The 14,931-nt window shown below is 40.0% G+C and overlaps 1 protein-coding gene across 1 annotated transcript in view; it reads right to left on the bottom strand.

Moving 5' to 3' along the window:
- Positions 1 to 14,493, bottom strand: part of LOC100015953 (heparan-alpha-glucosaminide N-acetyltransferase-like) — a 159,367-nt gene extending 144,874 nt beyond the window's left edge. Inside the window, exons 1-4 of the mRNA XM_056815386.1 lie at positions 14,489 to 14,493; positions 14,303 to 14,379; positions 12,981 to 13,011; positions 2,747 to 2,907 (exon numbers count right to left, since the gene is read on the bottom strand). Coding sequence (XP_056671364.1) covers positions 2,747 to 2,907; positions 12,981 to 13,011; positions 14,303 to 14,379; positions 14,489 to 14,493 — 274 coding nt within the window. The remainder of the gene's footprint in view (positions 1 to 2,746; positions 2,908 to 12,980; positions 13,012 to 14,302; positions 14,380 to 14,488) is intronic.
- Between the last annotated feature and the right edge of the window lie 438 nt (positions 14,494 to 14,931).

Raw genomic sequence — 14,931 nt, 5'->3', positions numbered from 1 at the left:
TTTTAAGTGCATAAACAGAGCCTGAAGCCAAAACATTTAAGAACTTCTGGTGTAGAGACTAGAGGACAGGATATGGAGTCATGAAGATCAGATTTGGAATTCCTTCTCTGACATGTAGTAGCTATGTGACCCTGGGCAAATGACTTCTCCACTTCAACATTCGGTTTCTTCATCAATAAAATGAGATTTTTGGACTCTGAGACTGTCAATTCTGAAGCTATGATCCTGAGTATCCCATAACATTATCCAACCTTTTTTGCTAGGATCTTTCAAACAAGTATTCTTTTAATTATGAATTCCATTTCTGGGTGGCTGAATAAGGGAAAGGAGAAGCCTACACAGTGGACACTAGCATTCTTGTCCCTGAAAAGGGACACTTTGCATCATAAATTAACCAGCTGGAATTTTGGTTTATCAACCAGACTCCTATGAGTATGGTTCTGATTCAGTTCCCTAAAGCCCCAAGTGAACTGGTAAAATCTAATTCCTATAGCTGCAAAGTTGAGTGCAAATCAATCCCAGAGCAGTGATGTTGAGACTTAGTCCCTTAAGCCCTGCTTGAAATAGCCAGTGACTTCTCATTTCAGTTCAATTAAGTATCTATTTAGCAGCTACTAGAGCACCATTGCCAGGCTTTGGGAAAGTGACAAAAACATGTAAAATAATGTAAGTGCCCAACCACAATGATCTGACTAGCTAGCAGGAAAGACATAATTATACATATAAATGCAAAACTAAACAGAATCATGTATTTCAGGATTAGAATGGACCTCAATAGCCATCAATAATTTTTATAATACCTACAATATATGATCATCCAGACCCTGCTTGAGGACCCCTAGTAGGGGAGCCCAATTTCTGTAGTTCTATTCATTGCAAGGGGTGTATGGGGTGCTCAGGGAGGAGTAGTATCTCTGGTATGGAGGGCTTGTTGTGCCCTCCTAGGGCAGCTCTCCAGCCTCTGACCCTCACCTGACACCCAGTTCTCACTTGTGGCTCCCAGTAGCTGCTAGCATGTGGCAGCGGCCACACCCCGGGCAACGGCTTCGACAGGCCGGCTAAACCTTGTGAGGGTAGCCATCGGGTCATCAACTCAAGGTGAACCAGGGCTTTGCTCACCCAGCATGTGAAGACTGCTTTGGCCGAACAGACGGAAGAAACCAATAATAAGGTTCAACGGCTGAGAGGGCGACGCAGCAAGGCACTGTGGAGTGCTTAGGGTGTGTTGGAGCACAAAGGACAACACAGTCACCCAATGCAGCTGAGGAAGTCTCCAGATGTAACAATTTTTCATGCCAATGGACCCAGGCTTCCAACACTAAGAGAGTGGGACTGTCTCTGTGCATCAACTTTTCCACTTAAATCTCCTTTACGCACAAGTGTCTTTGTGCACACTCATCTATACACCATAGATGAAAACGCACAGACAATCATCATCCTCGGTTACCGAGAGACTACTACCATTCATTGCAGTCTTTCCTTGCTTAGAGCCAAAATCTGTCTCTAAACATGTTGTGTCTATTACCCTTGAGTTCTTTTTTCTAGAACCAGGCAAAATAAACCTAATTCCCTTCACTGTAAGAACTATCCAAATGCTTTAAGATACTTCCCACATCTCTCCTACATCTTCTCTTTTTCTGGCTAAAAAAATCGTATTCACTTCAACCAATCCTTATAGGGCATAGATTTCCATCTTCCCATCATTCTGATTATCCTTTCTTTGACACACCCCAATTTTTCAGTTTTCTTCATAAAATGGGGTACATTTAGGTGAATGTGATATTCCAGGTGGGATCTGACCAGGGTGGAGGATCCAGAGATGGTCATCTCCCTTGTTTTTGATCAACAATTCATAAACCATTCTTGTGCCATGGATTCCTATGGCAATTTCTTGAAGCCTATAGACCCCCTTCTCAGAATAAGCTTTTTAAATTCATAAAAAATAGGATTATAAAGGAAACAAAGTACGTTGAAATACAGTTATCTGGGCAGATAGGTAGCACAGTGGACACCAGGTCAGAGTAAGAAGGAACTGGGTTCAAATTTGGCCTCAGGCACTTCCCAGCTGTATAACCCTGGGTAAATCACTTAACCTCAAATGTGTAACCCTTGCCATTCTGTCTTAGAATTTATACTGAGACAGAAGGGGAGAAGGAAGGAAGGAAGGAAGGAAGGAAGGAAGGAAGGAAGGAAGGAAGGAAGGAAGGAAGGAAGGAAGGAAGGAAGGAAGGAAGGAAGGAAGGAAGGAAGGAAGGAAGGAAGGAAGAGAGGAAGGAAGGAAGGAAGGAAGGAAGGAAGGAAGGAAGAGAGGAAGGAAGGAAGGAAGGAAGGAAGGAAGGAAGGAAGGAAGGAAGAAGGAAGGAAAGGAGGGAGGTAGGGAGGGAGGTCACACTCTGAGGTCACACTGTAGATTTATATTGAGCTTGAAGTCCATTAAACCCCCAATTTTTTTTTCATGAAAATGGTTGTCTAGGCAAATTTCCCCCCTCCTGTGTGTAAAAGAGATAAAAACAAAATAGTATGACAGTTCTGAGGAGGAAGGTGCCAGTTCTGGACATAGGGAATAGAAAAGGTTTTATGGAAGGAGATGCTTTTATGATCAGAGTTTTGAAGGAAAAGCAGAATCTACATAAAGGTAGAAATATGTGGAGCAAGGCTTTTCAAATCCAGGGGTCAGCATTAATTAAGACATACAGACCAGAAAGAGGATTCAGTACGAAAGGTATTGCTCAAAGGCAGTACTTACAGGGTCCATCTACTGGTCCATAGTTAAGAAATAGGGCTCCAATGGCGATTAAGACACCAGTTCTCCAGGCTACCTTACGGAAGAGCTTGAACTTCTTCACTCCTTTCCTTTGCATAACATGAAATGCAAGACCCACTGAAGTGCCAAGGATGAAAACGAACCTGGGAACAAGAAAGACCACTATCAGAGCACAGCTTTATTTATTTTTCTATGTAGGTCTTCCTTTTATAAATTTGTTATGAGATCTTTATTAAGTACCACTTGAAATTTTAGAATTTAGAAATTGGTTTAAAAGGCTTTTTGAGTCCCTTTTTTTCATATCTGTAATTAAAATAAGCTCTAAATAATTGAATGCAGATATCACCTTTGTAGTTTATTATATGTGGCTTTATTTATCTTGATGAACCTACATGGGCTATTCTTTGGTGCCTTTTCTCTGCTGCCAGACAGAGCATGTGCAAGGAGAGAGAACCTACCATCCCAAGGAAGTCAAGGCTGCTTAGAAGGAACAAAGGATACTTAGTATATATCTGGCTCTCAAATAGCATTTCCTGTCACCTCAGTGCAGAGAATACTAGACAAAAAGTCAGAGGGACCTAGGTTCTTGTCTTAGCTCTGACATTTGCTAGTTATATGACCTTGGGCAAATCATTCAGCCTTTAAAAGTCTGAAATTTCTCATCTGTAAAATAAGGTTAGACATGATTTCTTCTTACTCTTACATTTGAAGATTTTTATTTAAAGAGTCTATATTTTAGTATGTTCTATAATATTAAGTTCTATTATTCTGAGATTCTAGATCCTGAGATTCATATAAACTCTTGGGATTTTTGCCTTTGCATCATTGCATTGCTTGGATTGACCCAAGACTTGGGCATTTAAAAAACCCTTTCTTTCTGTATTAATAACAATGACAACTCTAAGACAGAAAGGCAGGGCTAGGCAAGTGGGGTTAAGTAATTTGCCCAGGGTCACACAGCTAGGAAGTATTTAAGAACATATTTGAACCCAGGTCCTCCCAACTTCAGGCCTGGTACTCTGTCCCCTGAGCCACCTAGCTGCCTTCACTTGGGCATTTATTAGCCACCCTTATAGGAGGAAGGGTGAGAAAGTCTTAGACATCCTAGTGTATCAGCTAATGGATCAACTCAACTATTATAAGGGAACAAAGTTATATGAACACTTTTAGAACATGAAAGCACAGATTATTAGGGGTAATGTTTCTTCACTTATTTAGTGATCATTTGGGTTTTAAATTTTGTTTTTTAGTTTTGCCCCTTCTCCCCTCTCCAACTCCCTTTCCTATTTTCTTACTTCCTGTTCCTTCTCCATTTCCCTAAGCCTGATACAAAACCACAGTATCAGAATGTTAGGGCTAAAAGGACCTTTAAAGATTCAACTCCTTTATTTTGCAAAACAGTGCTTTTCATATAATAAATACTTAATAAATGCTTTTTTTCCATTCATGTATTCATTTTCCAGATGAAGGAACCATCTCCCTAGGTAATCCATCCTACTTTTGTACCATTCTGATAATTAGGAATTTTCACCCTACTTTAGCTTCTCTTGTTCCATTCCCTGGTTCTTGGAACCAATCAAAACAAATCTGATCCTACAACATTATTTAAGGACAAATAACCTGCCCCTTCCTCCCTGCCCTACCCTCTCTGCCATATACAGACTTCTCTTCTCCAGGCAAAGTGCCTCCAGTTTCATCAATAACCTGGAGGCTAGGGTATTTGCCCAAAGTCTCACAGCAAGTTAATGGCAGAGATAAGACCAAATTCTGTCCATGATATCAGGCTTCCTCTCAGTGATGGCGAATCATGGAGTATTTAAAAGAGATCATCCCAGTACTTGGAGGTTTACAAGACAGAGTTGGAGATTTTAAGAGTTAGCATGTATTGGCACACATCGTCCAAACAAAGGGAAGGTAGGTAGGATACCATAATCTAATCTTCTATAAAGGACGTAAACCACATGAGACGTAAAGTTATCAAGCACTAAATTCTGAAGATTAAAACAAAAATGATTTCCTTGAGGAAGAAAAAGGAGGGCTATTGAAAGAAATCATTGTGGATACATAGGAAACCCAATGATCACCTTGGATTTTAAAGATGTAAAGAAGAAGGAAGGCCAAAAATAAAGGATGAATATAAAAGAGAAGTAGGGACATGAGGATGTTGTTAAGCCTGCTGTGCTCAAAGGAATAATAAAGTGGAGGAATTCCACGGAGACTGGAACAACTTCCAGGAAGTGATGCAGAGCGAAAGGAGCAGAACCAGGAAAACATTGTACACAGAGACTGATACACTGTGGTACAATGGAATGTAATGGACTTCTCCATTAGGGACAATGCAATGTCCCTGAACAATCTTCAGGAATCTAGGAGAAAAACACTATCCACAAGCAGAGGACAAACTGTGGGAGTAAAAACACTGAGGAAAGGCAACTGCTTGACTACTGGGGTGGAGGGGATATGATTGAGGAGAGACTCTAAATGAACACTCTAATGCAAATACCAACAACACAGAAATGGGTTCGAGTCAAGAACACATGTGATACCCAGTGGAATCATGTGTTAGCTATAGGAGAGGTGGGGGTGGGGGAGGAAAAGAAAATGATTTTTGTTTCCAATTAATAATGTTTGGAAATGACCAAATAAAACAATGTTTTTTTAAAAAAAGAGCTAAACATAGTCTGGGGTTGATTATGTCTGCTAAAGCCAAGAAAAGAGCTTTTGTATTTCTTTTGGAACAAAGAGGAAAATCAAGGAAAGGATAAATCCCACTACTCAAGGTGGAAGGGCCAGAGATAATGTATGATGAAGAAAAAGCAAAACTACTTAACTGTTATTAGTCTTCTATAGTTCAACCTAGGAAAATTATCTTCAGGTCAGGAATGCTAGGACATAGTTGACAGAAAATTGAAACTAATGATACAAGTGATGATAAGAGAACAATCAGCTGCCCTTCGTGAAGGAGTATACTGGAGGCAATTGCTGATTGTTAAATTTTAGTATGAGCATTCACACTACAGAAATCAGCAAATGCTACAGATAAGGACTTGGTTTATTGCTTTGTTGGTTGTGTAGGCTTAAGAAAATGATGGAGGAAAAGTGTCATGGGTACAATTCTTTCCCTCAGAGAGTGGGTCATTAAACATTTGGCAGCACATGGCTGACTTGATGAGACAAGTTCAAGTTACCAAGCCTGAACAAGCTATATCTCTGGGTTGTGAAAGAATAGAGGAATGTGATTGCTGAGCAGAGGTTAATGATCTTTGGAACTTCTTGGAGAATAGAAGTAATGCAGAAAAGTTGGATTATTCTTGTCCTGATTTTGAAAAAAAAATGTGAAGAAAATAGAGTCAATTTGCAATTATACAAATTTAACTCGGATTCTTTTCAAAATTGTAGAATTTGTCATTAAAATGATGATTTCTAAGCAATTAGAAGTGGTGATCACTAAGGGTCAATGGGGCTTCATTAAGAAGTTACTGCATTTGGACAGGTTTATTGGACTGAGTGATGTGGAGGATAGAATAGATATAGTTTACTTAGATTTTATTTAACAAAATATCAAACAAGTGTCTTGTTGCAATCCTTAAGAACAAAGTAGAGAAATATTGCCTAAATGATAGGTAAATTAAGACCTGATTGAATGACAGAATAAAGATTAATGCATGAATGTCATTTTGAAAATGGTCTCCAATGGAGTGCCCCAGGGATATCACCTTCACCTTGTACTGTTCAACACTAGTCAAAGTATATATAGTATACTAAGTGGCTTTGTGAAAAACAAAAAAAAAATGGGAGAGATAGGAAATATATTGGCAGGGTCAGAATTCTAGTCCTCCCCAAAAGAATCTAAACAGGCTAACACAATGGGTCAAACCTAATGGTATTTCTTAAAATTTATATAGTGCTTCCTTCTAAGTTTATAAAAGATCTTTTATATATTAATTTCATTTGAATCTCACAACAATCTTGGGAGGCAATTGCTATAGATGTTATTATAACCATTTTACACATGAAAAAACTGAGGCTTAATGAGGAAAAGCGACTTTCTTGTGGTCACCTAATTAGTATTCCGCGTAGGGTTTGAACTTGAGTCTTCCTATCTTCAAGTCCAGCATTCCCTCTACTCTGAGATGTACATCTCATCCTCAAAAAGTTAACAAAATAGAAGAGGTATGGCTAAATCCAAACAAAAGCAGTGGGGAAGAGATCTGGAGTGTCACACACACTGCTAGTTTAAATTGTGACATAGTAAGCAAAAAAGTTCATTGGACCTTAAGCTGTGTAGTGAGAGTGGCCCAACTAAGGGGTGGGAATTCTACTCTGTTCAGACTATGTCTTGAGTACTGTGTTCAGTTTGGAGCACCACTTTCCAAATGATATTGGCAAGCTAGGGCTTATAAAGAGGAAGGCGAGAAGATGGTGAGAATTCGTTATAAAAACTGGAAGTCGTTAGCCTGGCCAAGAGATGAGATGGGATGGGAAAGGGGGAAAAGATATGATAGTTGTCAATAATTTTAAGGGCTGTGATATGGAAGGGGAATTAAACTCATTCTTCTTGATGAATGAGGCAGAATGAGTTGGAATGGGAAGAAGAATGGGAAGAAAGGGGAATTTCAGCTCAATTTAAGGGAAAATGTCCCCAGAATTAGAACTATCTAAAAGTGGAATGGGCTGCCTCCAGAAGTGGGTGCCATCTCCCTGGAAGTCTTTGAGCAGAGTTTAGATTGCCATTTACCAAGAAGTTTGTAGAAGTGATTTTTATTCAGATGTAGTTTGAATTAGATGGCTTTGAAGGTGTCCACCCCTCCTCCAACTCTGAGGTTTTGTGAATTAAAGAATCAAGCACAGCCAACTGTTTCTCATGCCCTTCCCCCTCCACCCACCCATCTTCATTCCTTTCTTTTATTTTATCTTCTTTGTTTCTCTCTGTCTCTGTTCCTCTCTATCTGTCTGTCAGTCTGTCTGTCTCTCCTCTCTCTGTCTCTTTGTCTCTCTCTCTCCCTCAGAGGTTACCCTTTAGAGAGTAGTTTATTTCGACCTCCTTACTTTAAGTAAGCAAGTTTTAATCTATCTTGTACACTCCTGAAATCTATGTCTTGATGTTAATGGGTTGTAAAGTGGGTAATAATTTTCTTAGTGACCTCTTCAATCAGATTAGATCATATTATCGACCACGCTGTTTGTTTTATAACCACAGTCACATTGGGGAGCAACAGCTTCTGCAGGTTGCACATTTGTAAGTGCCCATTAAGGGGAAGGATGACAGGTCGGCAGATTTGGCATATGTTTGTTTGGTTGTGTTATTGGTTTTTTTCTCATCTTTTTTTCCTGCCTTCCCTGCTGCTCCTCCTTTCCCTTCAATCCCCACCTCCCTGGCTGGTGGTTTTTCCATCTGCATCCTGAAGACATCCTTTCACATGCTTCTGAGTCCTCAAGGAGTTGTGAAGAACATCTGTGTGGTGGGAGGAAGGAGGATGGCCAGATTTCGCAAGGGGTTTCAAGCTGAAAGGTGGGGCCCAGATTGTACTGTCTTTTTGCCCCTGGGATCCAGGAACATCTCATCTTGGGTAATGACACTCAAGCCCAGCCAGGTCTCTGTCATCACAGGAATGAGTCAGCTTGTCCCATACTTTTTCGTTCTTGAGTTTAATCAGTATTCAAAATGGCCTTAGGAAAAAATATGCCTTATAATAATGTATTGTTAACGGAGTTGTGAATGGGTCCAATCATTCTGTAAAACAGTTTGGATATTAGAAGGCTTGTTAAACAATAAATAACGTTTGCCCCCAAAATACCACTACTGGATGTATAACTCCATTGAAGTCAAAGACAGGTTCAAATATACAAAAAAAATTTATACCATCACATCTTTGGTAGCAAAAACAAATAAACCCAGAAACAAATTGTTCATTAGTTAGAAAATAGCTAGATACATTATGGCATATGAATATAATGGAATATTACAATCCCATAAGAAGTCAGTATAAATATGAAGAATTCTGAAAAACTTGGATGAAACTGCATCAACTGATACACAGCAAAACAAGAACAAGAGGACATAGACCATGGCACCTGCCATAATGCAAAGGAAAGCCACACTGAAATCCATCAGGACTCTGGCCAACACAGTAGCCATTATTGACTCCAAAGGACTGATAGTGAAACATACCTCCCTCTTCTCTTCCAAAAAATCAGTCTATGCCCAGATTTACTTCCCAAATTTGGGTTCTGAGACCTGAACACAATACTCCAGATATAATGTGAACAGGAAGGGTCGAATGGGGCCATCACCTCTACATTCCAGACACTATCCCTCTCATTGCAGCCTAAGAGAGCCGCCACATTGCATCTGCCAAGTTATCACACTTAACTTAGCATCCAAATTCAGCTGGTGCTTCCTGGGTCTGTCTTCCAACCAAATGATCCTCAGGCTTGTCTACTCCTTGCCCTTGGTGACTTCTGACAGTTTGACCCCAAAATCAGAATTGACACAACTGTTTGACTTCTCCCTCTAGTTTTGGATCATTCATTTAGGACTATTGTGGGCACTACCAATCCTTTTCATCATCTCAAGATGCCTATGGACCTGGCCCCTCTGGGAAAGGCTGAAAAAAGGACTATGGCATTCTCTCTTTACTCCTTAGAATTATAGAATAATTATGAGTTTGTTGTGGGTCTTAGCAGAGCTGATTTATTCTTCAGATAAACTTGGGGATTTGGAATAGGGAAGACTTGGGTTTGAATCCTGCCTCAGATAATTCCTGGTTATGTAAGAGAATATTTAATCTCTCTGATACCCTCTTTTCTCATCTGTAAAATGAAGCTAATAATTATACCTGCCTCTCAGCGTTGCTATAAACATCAAATGCTACCATTTATATAAAGCACTTTGCAAGCCTCAGAGACCTATATAAATGTCAGCTATTTTTCTTCTTATTCTGTCTAAATCAAAGATTCCAAACTTGTTCCAGTATAAGGACTCCTTTTTAATGTAAAAAATGTCATAGAGTCCACCATTAATAATTGCATGCATATCCATTGATCAAGAAAATACATAATGAAATAAGCTACAATGAATGCAGTAATGCTTTTAAGAGAATTCATATTTTTCTAATGAGTAGTATCTATATGCATTTGAAAAATAGCATTTCATATGTGTGGGAGACATATTGTTTATCGAGTTTATGAAAGGAATGCTTCTTTATTTATTATTCCAAGCCATTTAATGAGATTGGCTCTTCCAATAACTCCTCGGGAGATTGGGAACCATTGGACTAGATGAGTACACACAGACTTAGAAAAATATCTGGAGATCAGAACAGCCTCTGAGTATTTTCTAATGTCCACTTTGGGCAAACACCAGACACACTTATCTCATTTGGCCCTCAGTGAGCAGTTCTACTGCCCCAGGGCCCATCATTCGGTGATAAACAGCTCTGTTTTCAGGGTTGAAATACCCTCTAACTGCATTACCTAAACTACCCTTTAAACATGAGATCGTGTTAATTCAACAGGAAAAGCTATTGGGAACTGAGATGGTTTCTCCCTACTGGATGCTGCTGCCAGTGTTCTCAGATTATGAGGCCTGACAGCATGGTAATCCATCCCATTCACTCGCCTCAGTCTCCTGAACTGAGAAGGAACCCTAGGGTCCAGCTGAATGCTTTGATGTCTTACCTATGTCTCTGAAAGCAGAGGTTCTGGGCTAGACATTGGAGAGCATCCAGAGAGTCTAACATATTGCTATTTCTAATCATTAGTGGTAGAAATGATTACTTGCTTAAAGCCAGGAACCATTTCTCCTGATTTCAAAATTTTAAATTCCATTATCCTTTCTATTTTTTGATATGTATGTATGTGAGAATACACACACACACACCTATCGGGGAGAAGGAGAAGGGGAGAGAAAGAAGGAAACTCCCTCAATATATAAAGCTTTCTGGGTTTGTTGTCCTAATTCATTAAATAGAAAGGCAGACTATATCTCCAGCTCTCTACTATTCTATCCCCTAACCTGTCATATTGGATATTTAATTAAACCGACCAGTTAAATGAACAAAGGTATTTATTTATGATGTATTTTTATAAGAAATATCATGGCCTTGTTAGTTTTATCCCCAAATCGGTGTGTACTCATTTTGAGTATATATACTGCTAGAAATAGAAGCCAATAGGTGATACAGCAGATTAAGCACTGAGCCTAGAGTCAGGAAGACCTGAGTTCAAATCCAGCCTTTTATACTTACTAGCTGTGTGACCCTGGGCAAGAGAAAGGGTTGACCTACATTGTTAGAGGGAGTTTCCTCCCCTGGGAATTCCCTTTCCTTATATGATCCTAGGTCAAGCCTCTTATTCTGTCTCTCTGTCTCTGTCTCTATCTCTTTAGGTCACTTACTCTCCCCTTCTCCCTTTTATCTGTATATGCATGTATATGTAAATATATTTCCTAATGACCTAACTCTATAGAAACATCAACTTTGTTTTTTTTAACTCTAGTTATTAATCTCCCCATTTTCCAGATGACTTTGAGGCTCAAAGAAGTTAAGGCGAAGTTTTACATGTAGAATGTCCTTTCTACTATCCCATTCTTCTCCTAAAGAAAAGCAAGAGAGTATCCTTCCTCATCGCAGGCTTAGAGCCTGGACCCCCTGAAATTTGTGGGGGGGTCAGCCTGTCAGTCTTTAGGAACTCCTGCTACCCACTTTCCTTACTCAACCCTTCTATTTCCCCTTCCCTGGGTGATTTTCTATTAAAGGGTTATTATATAGACCAGGTCTGCCTGCATTCTGACACCAAAGAAGGGGACTGAAGATTTGGGGAGAATCACACCTCTCCTCAAGGAGGAGGATTAGCTCAAGACTTGAGTTGCAGAGTGAACCCAGATATCAAAGGGGAAATGGTAGCTGGAGTATTGGGAGGATGCAGAAGCAGGACACTCTATCCTGTCTCTCAACAAACGCTGAGATCCAGTAGGGAAGCAGTGGGTCATTTCTCCAAAGTCCTCAACCTCTGCCTCCCAAACCAAGTCTCTGAGGAGATGTACATACTCTGTCCCTCAGGGAAACAAACTCAGCTTGTCTTCACCAAGGGGAAGAGAGGGGAAGATCAATCTCTTCTCCCCTCTCATTCTCTCAACCCCTTCTCTCCCTCTCCCCTATTCACCAGTGTAGGGGGCTGTAACCTCCCTTATTGGCTTATATTACAAATGTTAAGTAAGGGAGAGAGCTTCTCTTCTTGGTATATCTGTGAAGCTATCTCCTTAAGGGACTCATCTACATCAAAGGTACTATATCTTTAAAGAATATTACATTAGAAACATCTGGGGGGTGGCTCAGTGGATTGAGAGCCAGGCCTAGAGAAGGGAGGTCCTAGGTTCAAATCTGGCCTCAGACACTTCCCAGATGTGTGATTCTGGGCAAGTCACTTGACCCCCATTGCCTAGCCCTTACCACTCTTCTGCCTTGGAGCCAATACCCAGTATTGACTCCAAGATGGAAGGAAGGATTTAAAAAAAAAACAGCTAGGTAGCTCAATGGCTAGAACACCAGACATAGAGTTGGGAGGAACTGAGTTCAAATATAGCCTTAGATACTTCTTAGCTGTGTTACCTTGGGAAAGTCACTTAACCCCCATTCATTGCCTTGCCCTTGTTCCTCTTTTTTCTTTGAATTGATACAAAGACAGGTGGTAAGGATTTTAAAAAATAAACAAATAAAGAATATTACATACAAAAAAAAACTACCCAAATGTGAGAATTGTTCGATTCATATGAATTTGCTGCTTGTAAGAACTTTAAAGGGAGATTTCAGAGCCCCATGGGAGCAGGTTGTGCTGGAGGTCATGAAACATGTTTTGTTCCTCAGTCTTCCCCCAATTCTGAATACCTAAAATCAAGTCAACAAGCATTTATTAAACACCTTCTATGTGCCACGCACTGTACTGGGGACTCAGAGAAAGTAAAGAATGGTCTCAAGAAGCTCACAATCTAATGGGGCAAACCAACTCCTTGCATGACTTAAATGGGGAATCTTATCAATAAGATTAGAACCCAGGTCTCCTGATTCCCAGTTCAGTATTCTTTCTACTTCATCACTCTAAATATGATTTTTTGGGGGGAAATTTTCAAGAAAGTAGAACCAAGAAGGCGTCATCTGTGACATAGCACCATCTATCCAGGTATCCCCTGATTTGGATCGATTTCTGTTTTACTTACCATGGCATGACCAGGTCAGCAATTGTAAGACCTATAATGAAAACAATAACAAAGAGAAATGAGACAACTTGGTTAAACATTTCTGGGGCATAGGTCAGGGCCAAAAGAAAATAGAAGTAAGATGGAGATAGGGAATTCCTTTCTCCTTAAAGACCCTCCCCCCAGTCCTTGAATGTCTTATTCCACATGGCCTGGCAGCAGATTCTTCTGGTAGGGTCAACACAAAAGATCAATGCTTATGGTCACTTGATCTGTGATGAAAAGGTGTTCAGGTGTTAGAACCTTACCTTCTGTCTTAGAAGTGATGTTAAGTATCAGTTCCAAGGTAGAAGAATGGTAAGGGCTAGGCAATGGTGGTTAAATGACTTGCTCATGATCACACAACTAGTAAGTATCTGACTCTCTGAGCCACCTAGCTGCCCTTACTGCTTGTTTTTTAATAACAATTTTAGTCCCTGGAAGTACATTGCTTTTGTGAAAGGAACTTGGCTTTCTTGGAGGAATCCTGCCCTTTTTCTAAGAAGCAGACAAAGGAGAGAAGTCAGGCCATTATGCTAGCCCCAGAGAGTTCCAATGCCCAGAGTACCAGAAATATCAACAGAGACATGAGACAGTCCGTTATTGGTTTTCTGGTATGGATTGATGTTCACATGGAAGGAAGACGTCAGGCAAGAATAGCCCATATTCACTTCTGGTAGCACCAGCTCTTGGCCAGCCACCTGGGACTTCCAGAGAATGAAACTTGCTGGTAACTAAAGTGCAGACTGTCAAGAGGGCCATGGATTGATTGGCCAGTCTAAGTACAGGTGCCAAGCAGGTATGTCTTCCTCATCCATTTAACAAGAAATCCCTGTGGTGAGGCTGTGCCATTACAATTAACTTGGGCAAGGGCTCAGGTAACATGATCTTAAAAGCTCCTCCAGTTCTCTCCAGAGTCAATATGCTGGACTCGATGAAAAGGAAAAGTCAGCAAAATCAGGTAGTTATGGGCCTTGCTGAAACAGAGAGAAAACTGCCTGGGTAGACAACAGTAAGACCATAAAATTAAAGGGAGAACCCTGGCTAAATAATCTAATGGTCCTCCAGTGGAAAGCCCAAATACAATTAGCATTCACATACTTATTTTAAGATCAATATTTTTCTGCTGATTTGCTGAAGAGGCTTTTATGAAGTTTAAGCAGAGTTCATTGTTAAATACTCTTACCTACAGAGGATATGGGAGGCCATATTAATTCCTTTTCTCTTAGAGATCAATAATTACTTTGCTGATTTGCTTAAAAGGCTCAGGCTAAAGTTGAGGGGAAAGAGATTCTATACAATACCATTCCATGGAGCATGTTCAAAGAACCAGTAGCCACCTCCACCGTAGTTAACAAAAATCATAAGTGTCAGTGACAAGCTGGAGAAGCAAGAAAACAGAGGGAAAAATCCATTAGTGTTTCCAGAACCCACAGAAGCATAACTTTGAAATGGAAGGTATTTGGGAGGCCACTGAGTTCAAATCTCACCGCATTATTTTACAGATGAATTACTTGCCTAGGGTCATACAGCTAGGCAGGATTATGAACCTGGGTCTTCCTAATTGCAAATCAAGAACTCTATCCATTCTGACACACTGCCTCTCACATAAAATGAATAGAATTGTAACCCTGGTAGGCACCTTAAATGTGACCCAATCTAACTCCTTTATCTAATGGCTGTGCTGGAAGGAACCTTAGATTCTGAGTGCTTAAGCTTAAAGTATGTCCTGAACCTCTTTGGTAGTATTTTGTGAAGTCCATTGATCTCTTTTCAGAATAATGTTTTTAAATGTGAAAAACAAAATACATAGGATGGTAAAGAAAATCAATTACATTGAAATACAGTTATAAAAACAGGTTTTTAAAAATAAACTCAGATCCCAGGTTCTTTACCCTTGAATCCAACTCATATATCACATAATTACTGAATC

This window comes from Monodelphis domestica, chromosome 1, assembly GCF_027887165.1.
Source record: "Monodelphis domestica isolate mMonDom1 chromosome 1, mMonDom1.pri, whole genome shotgun sequence".
Taxonomy (NCBI): domain Eukaryota; kingdom Metazoa; phylum Chordata; class Mammalia; order Didelphimorphia; family Didelphidae; genus Monodelphis; species Monodelphis domestica.
Note: the sequence above shows the minus strand (reverse complement) of the source record. Positions and strands in the feature narration are given on the sequence as shown.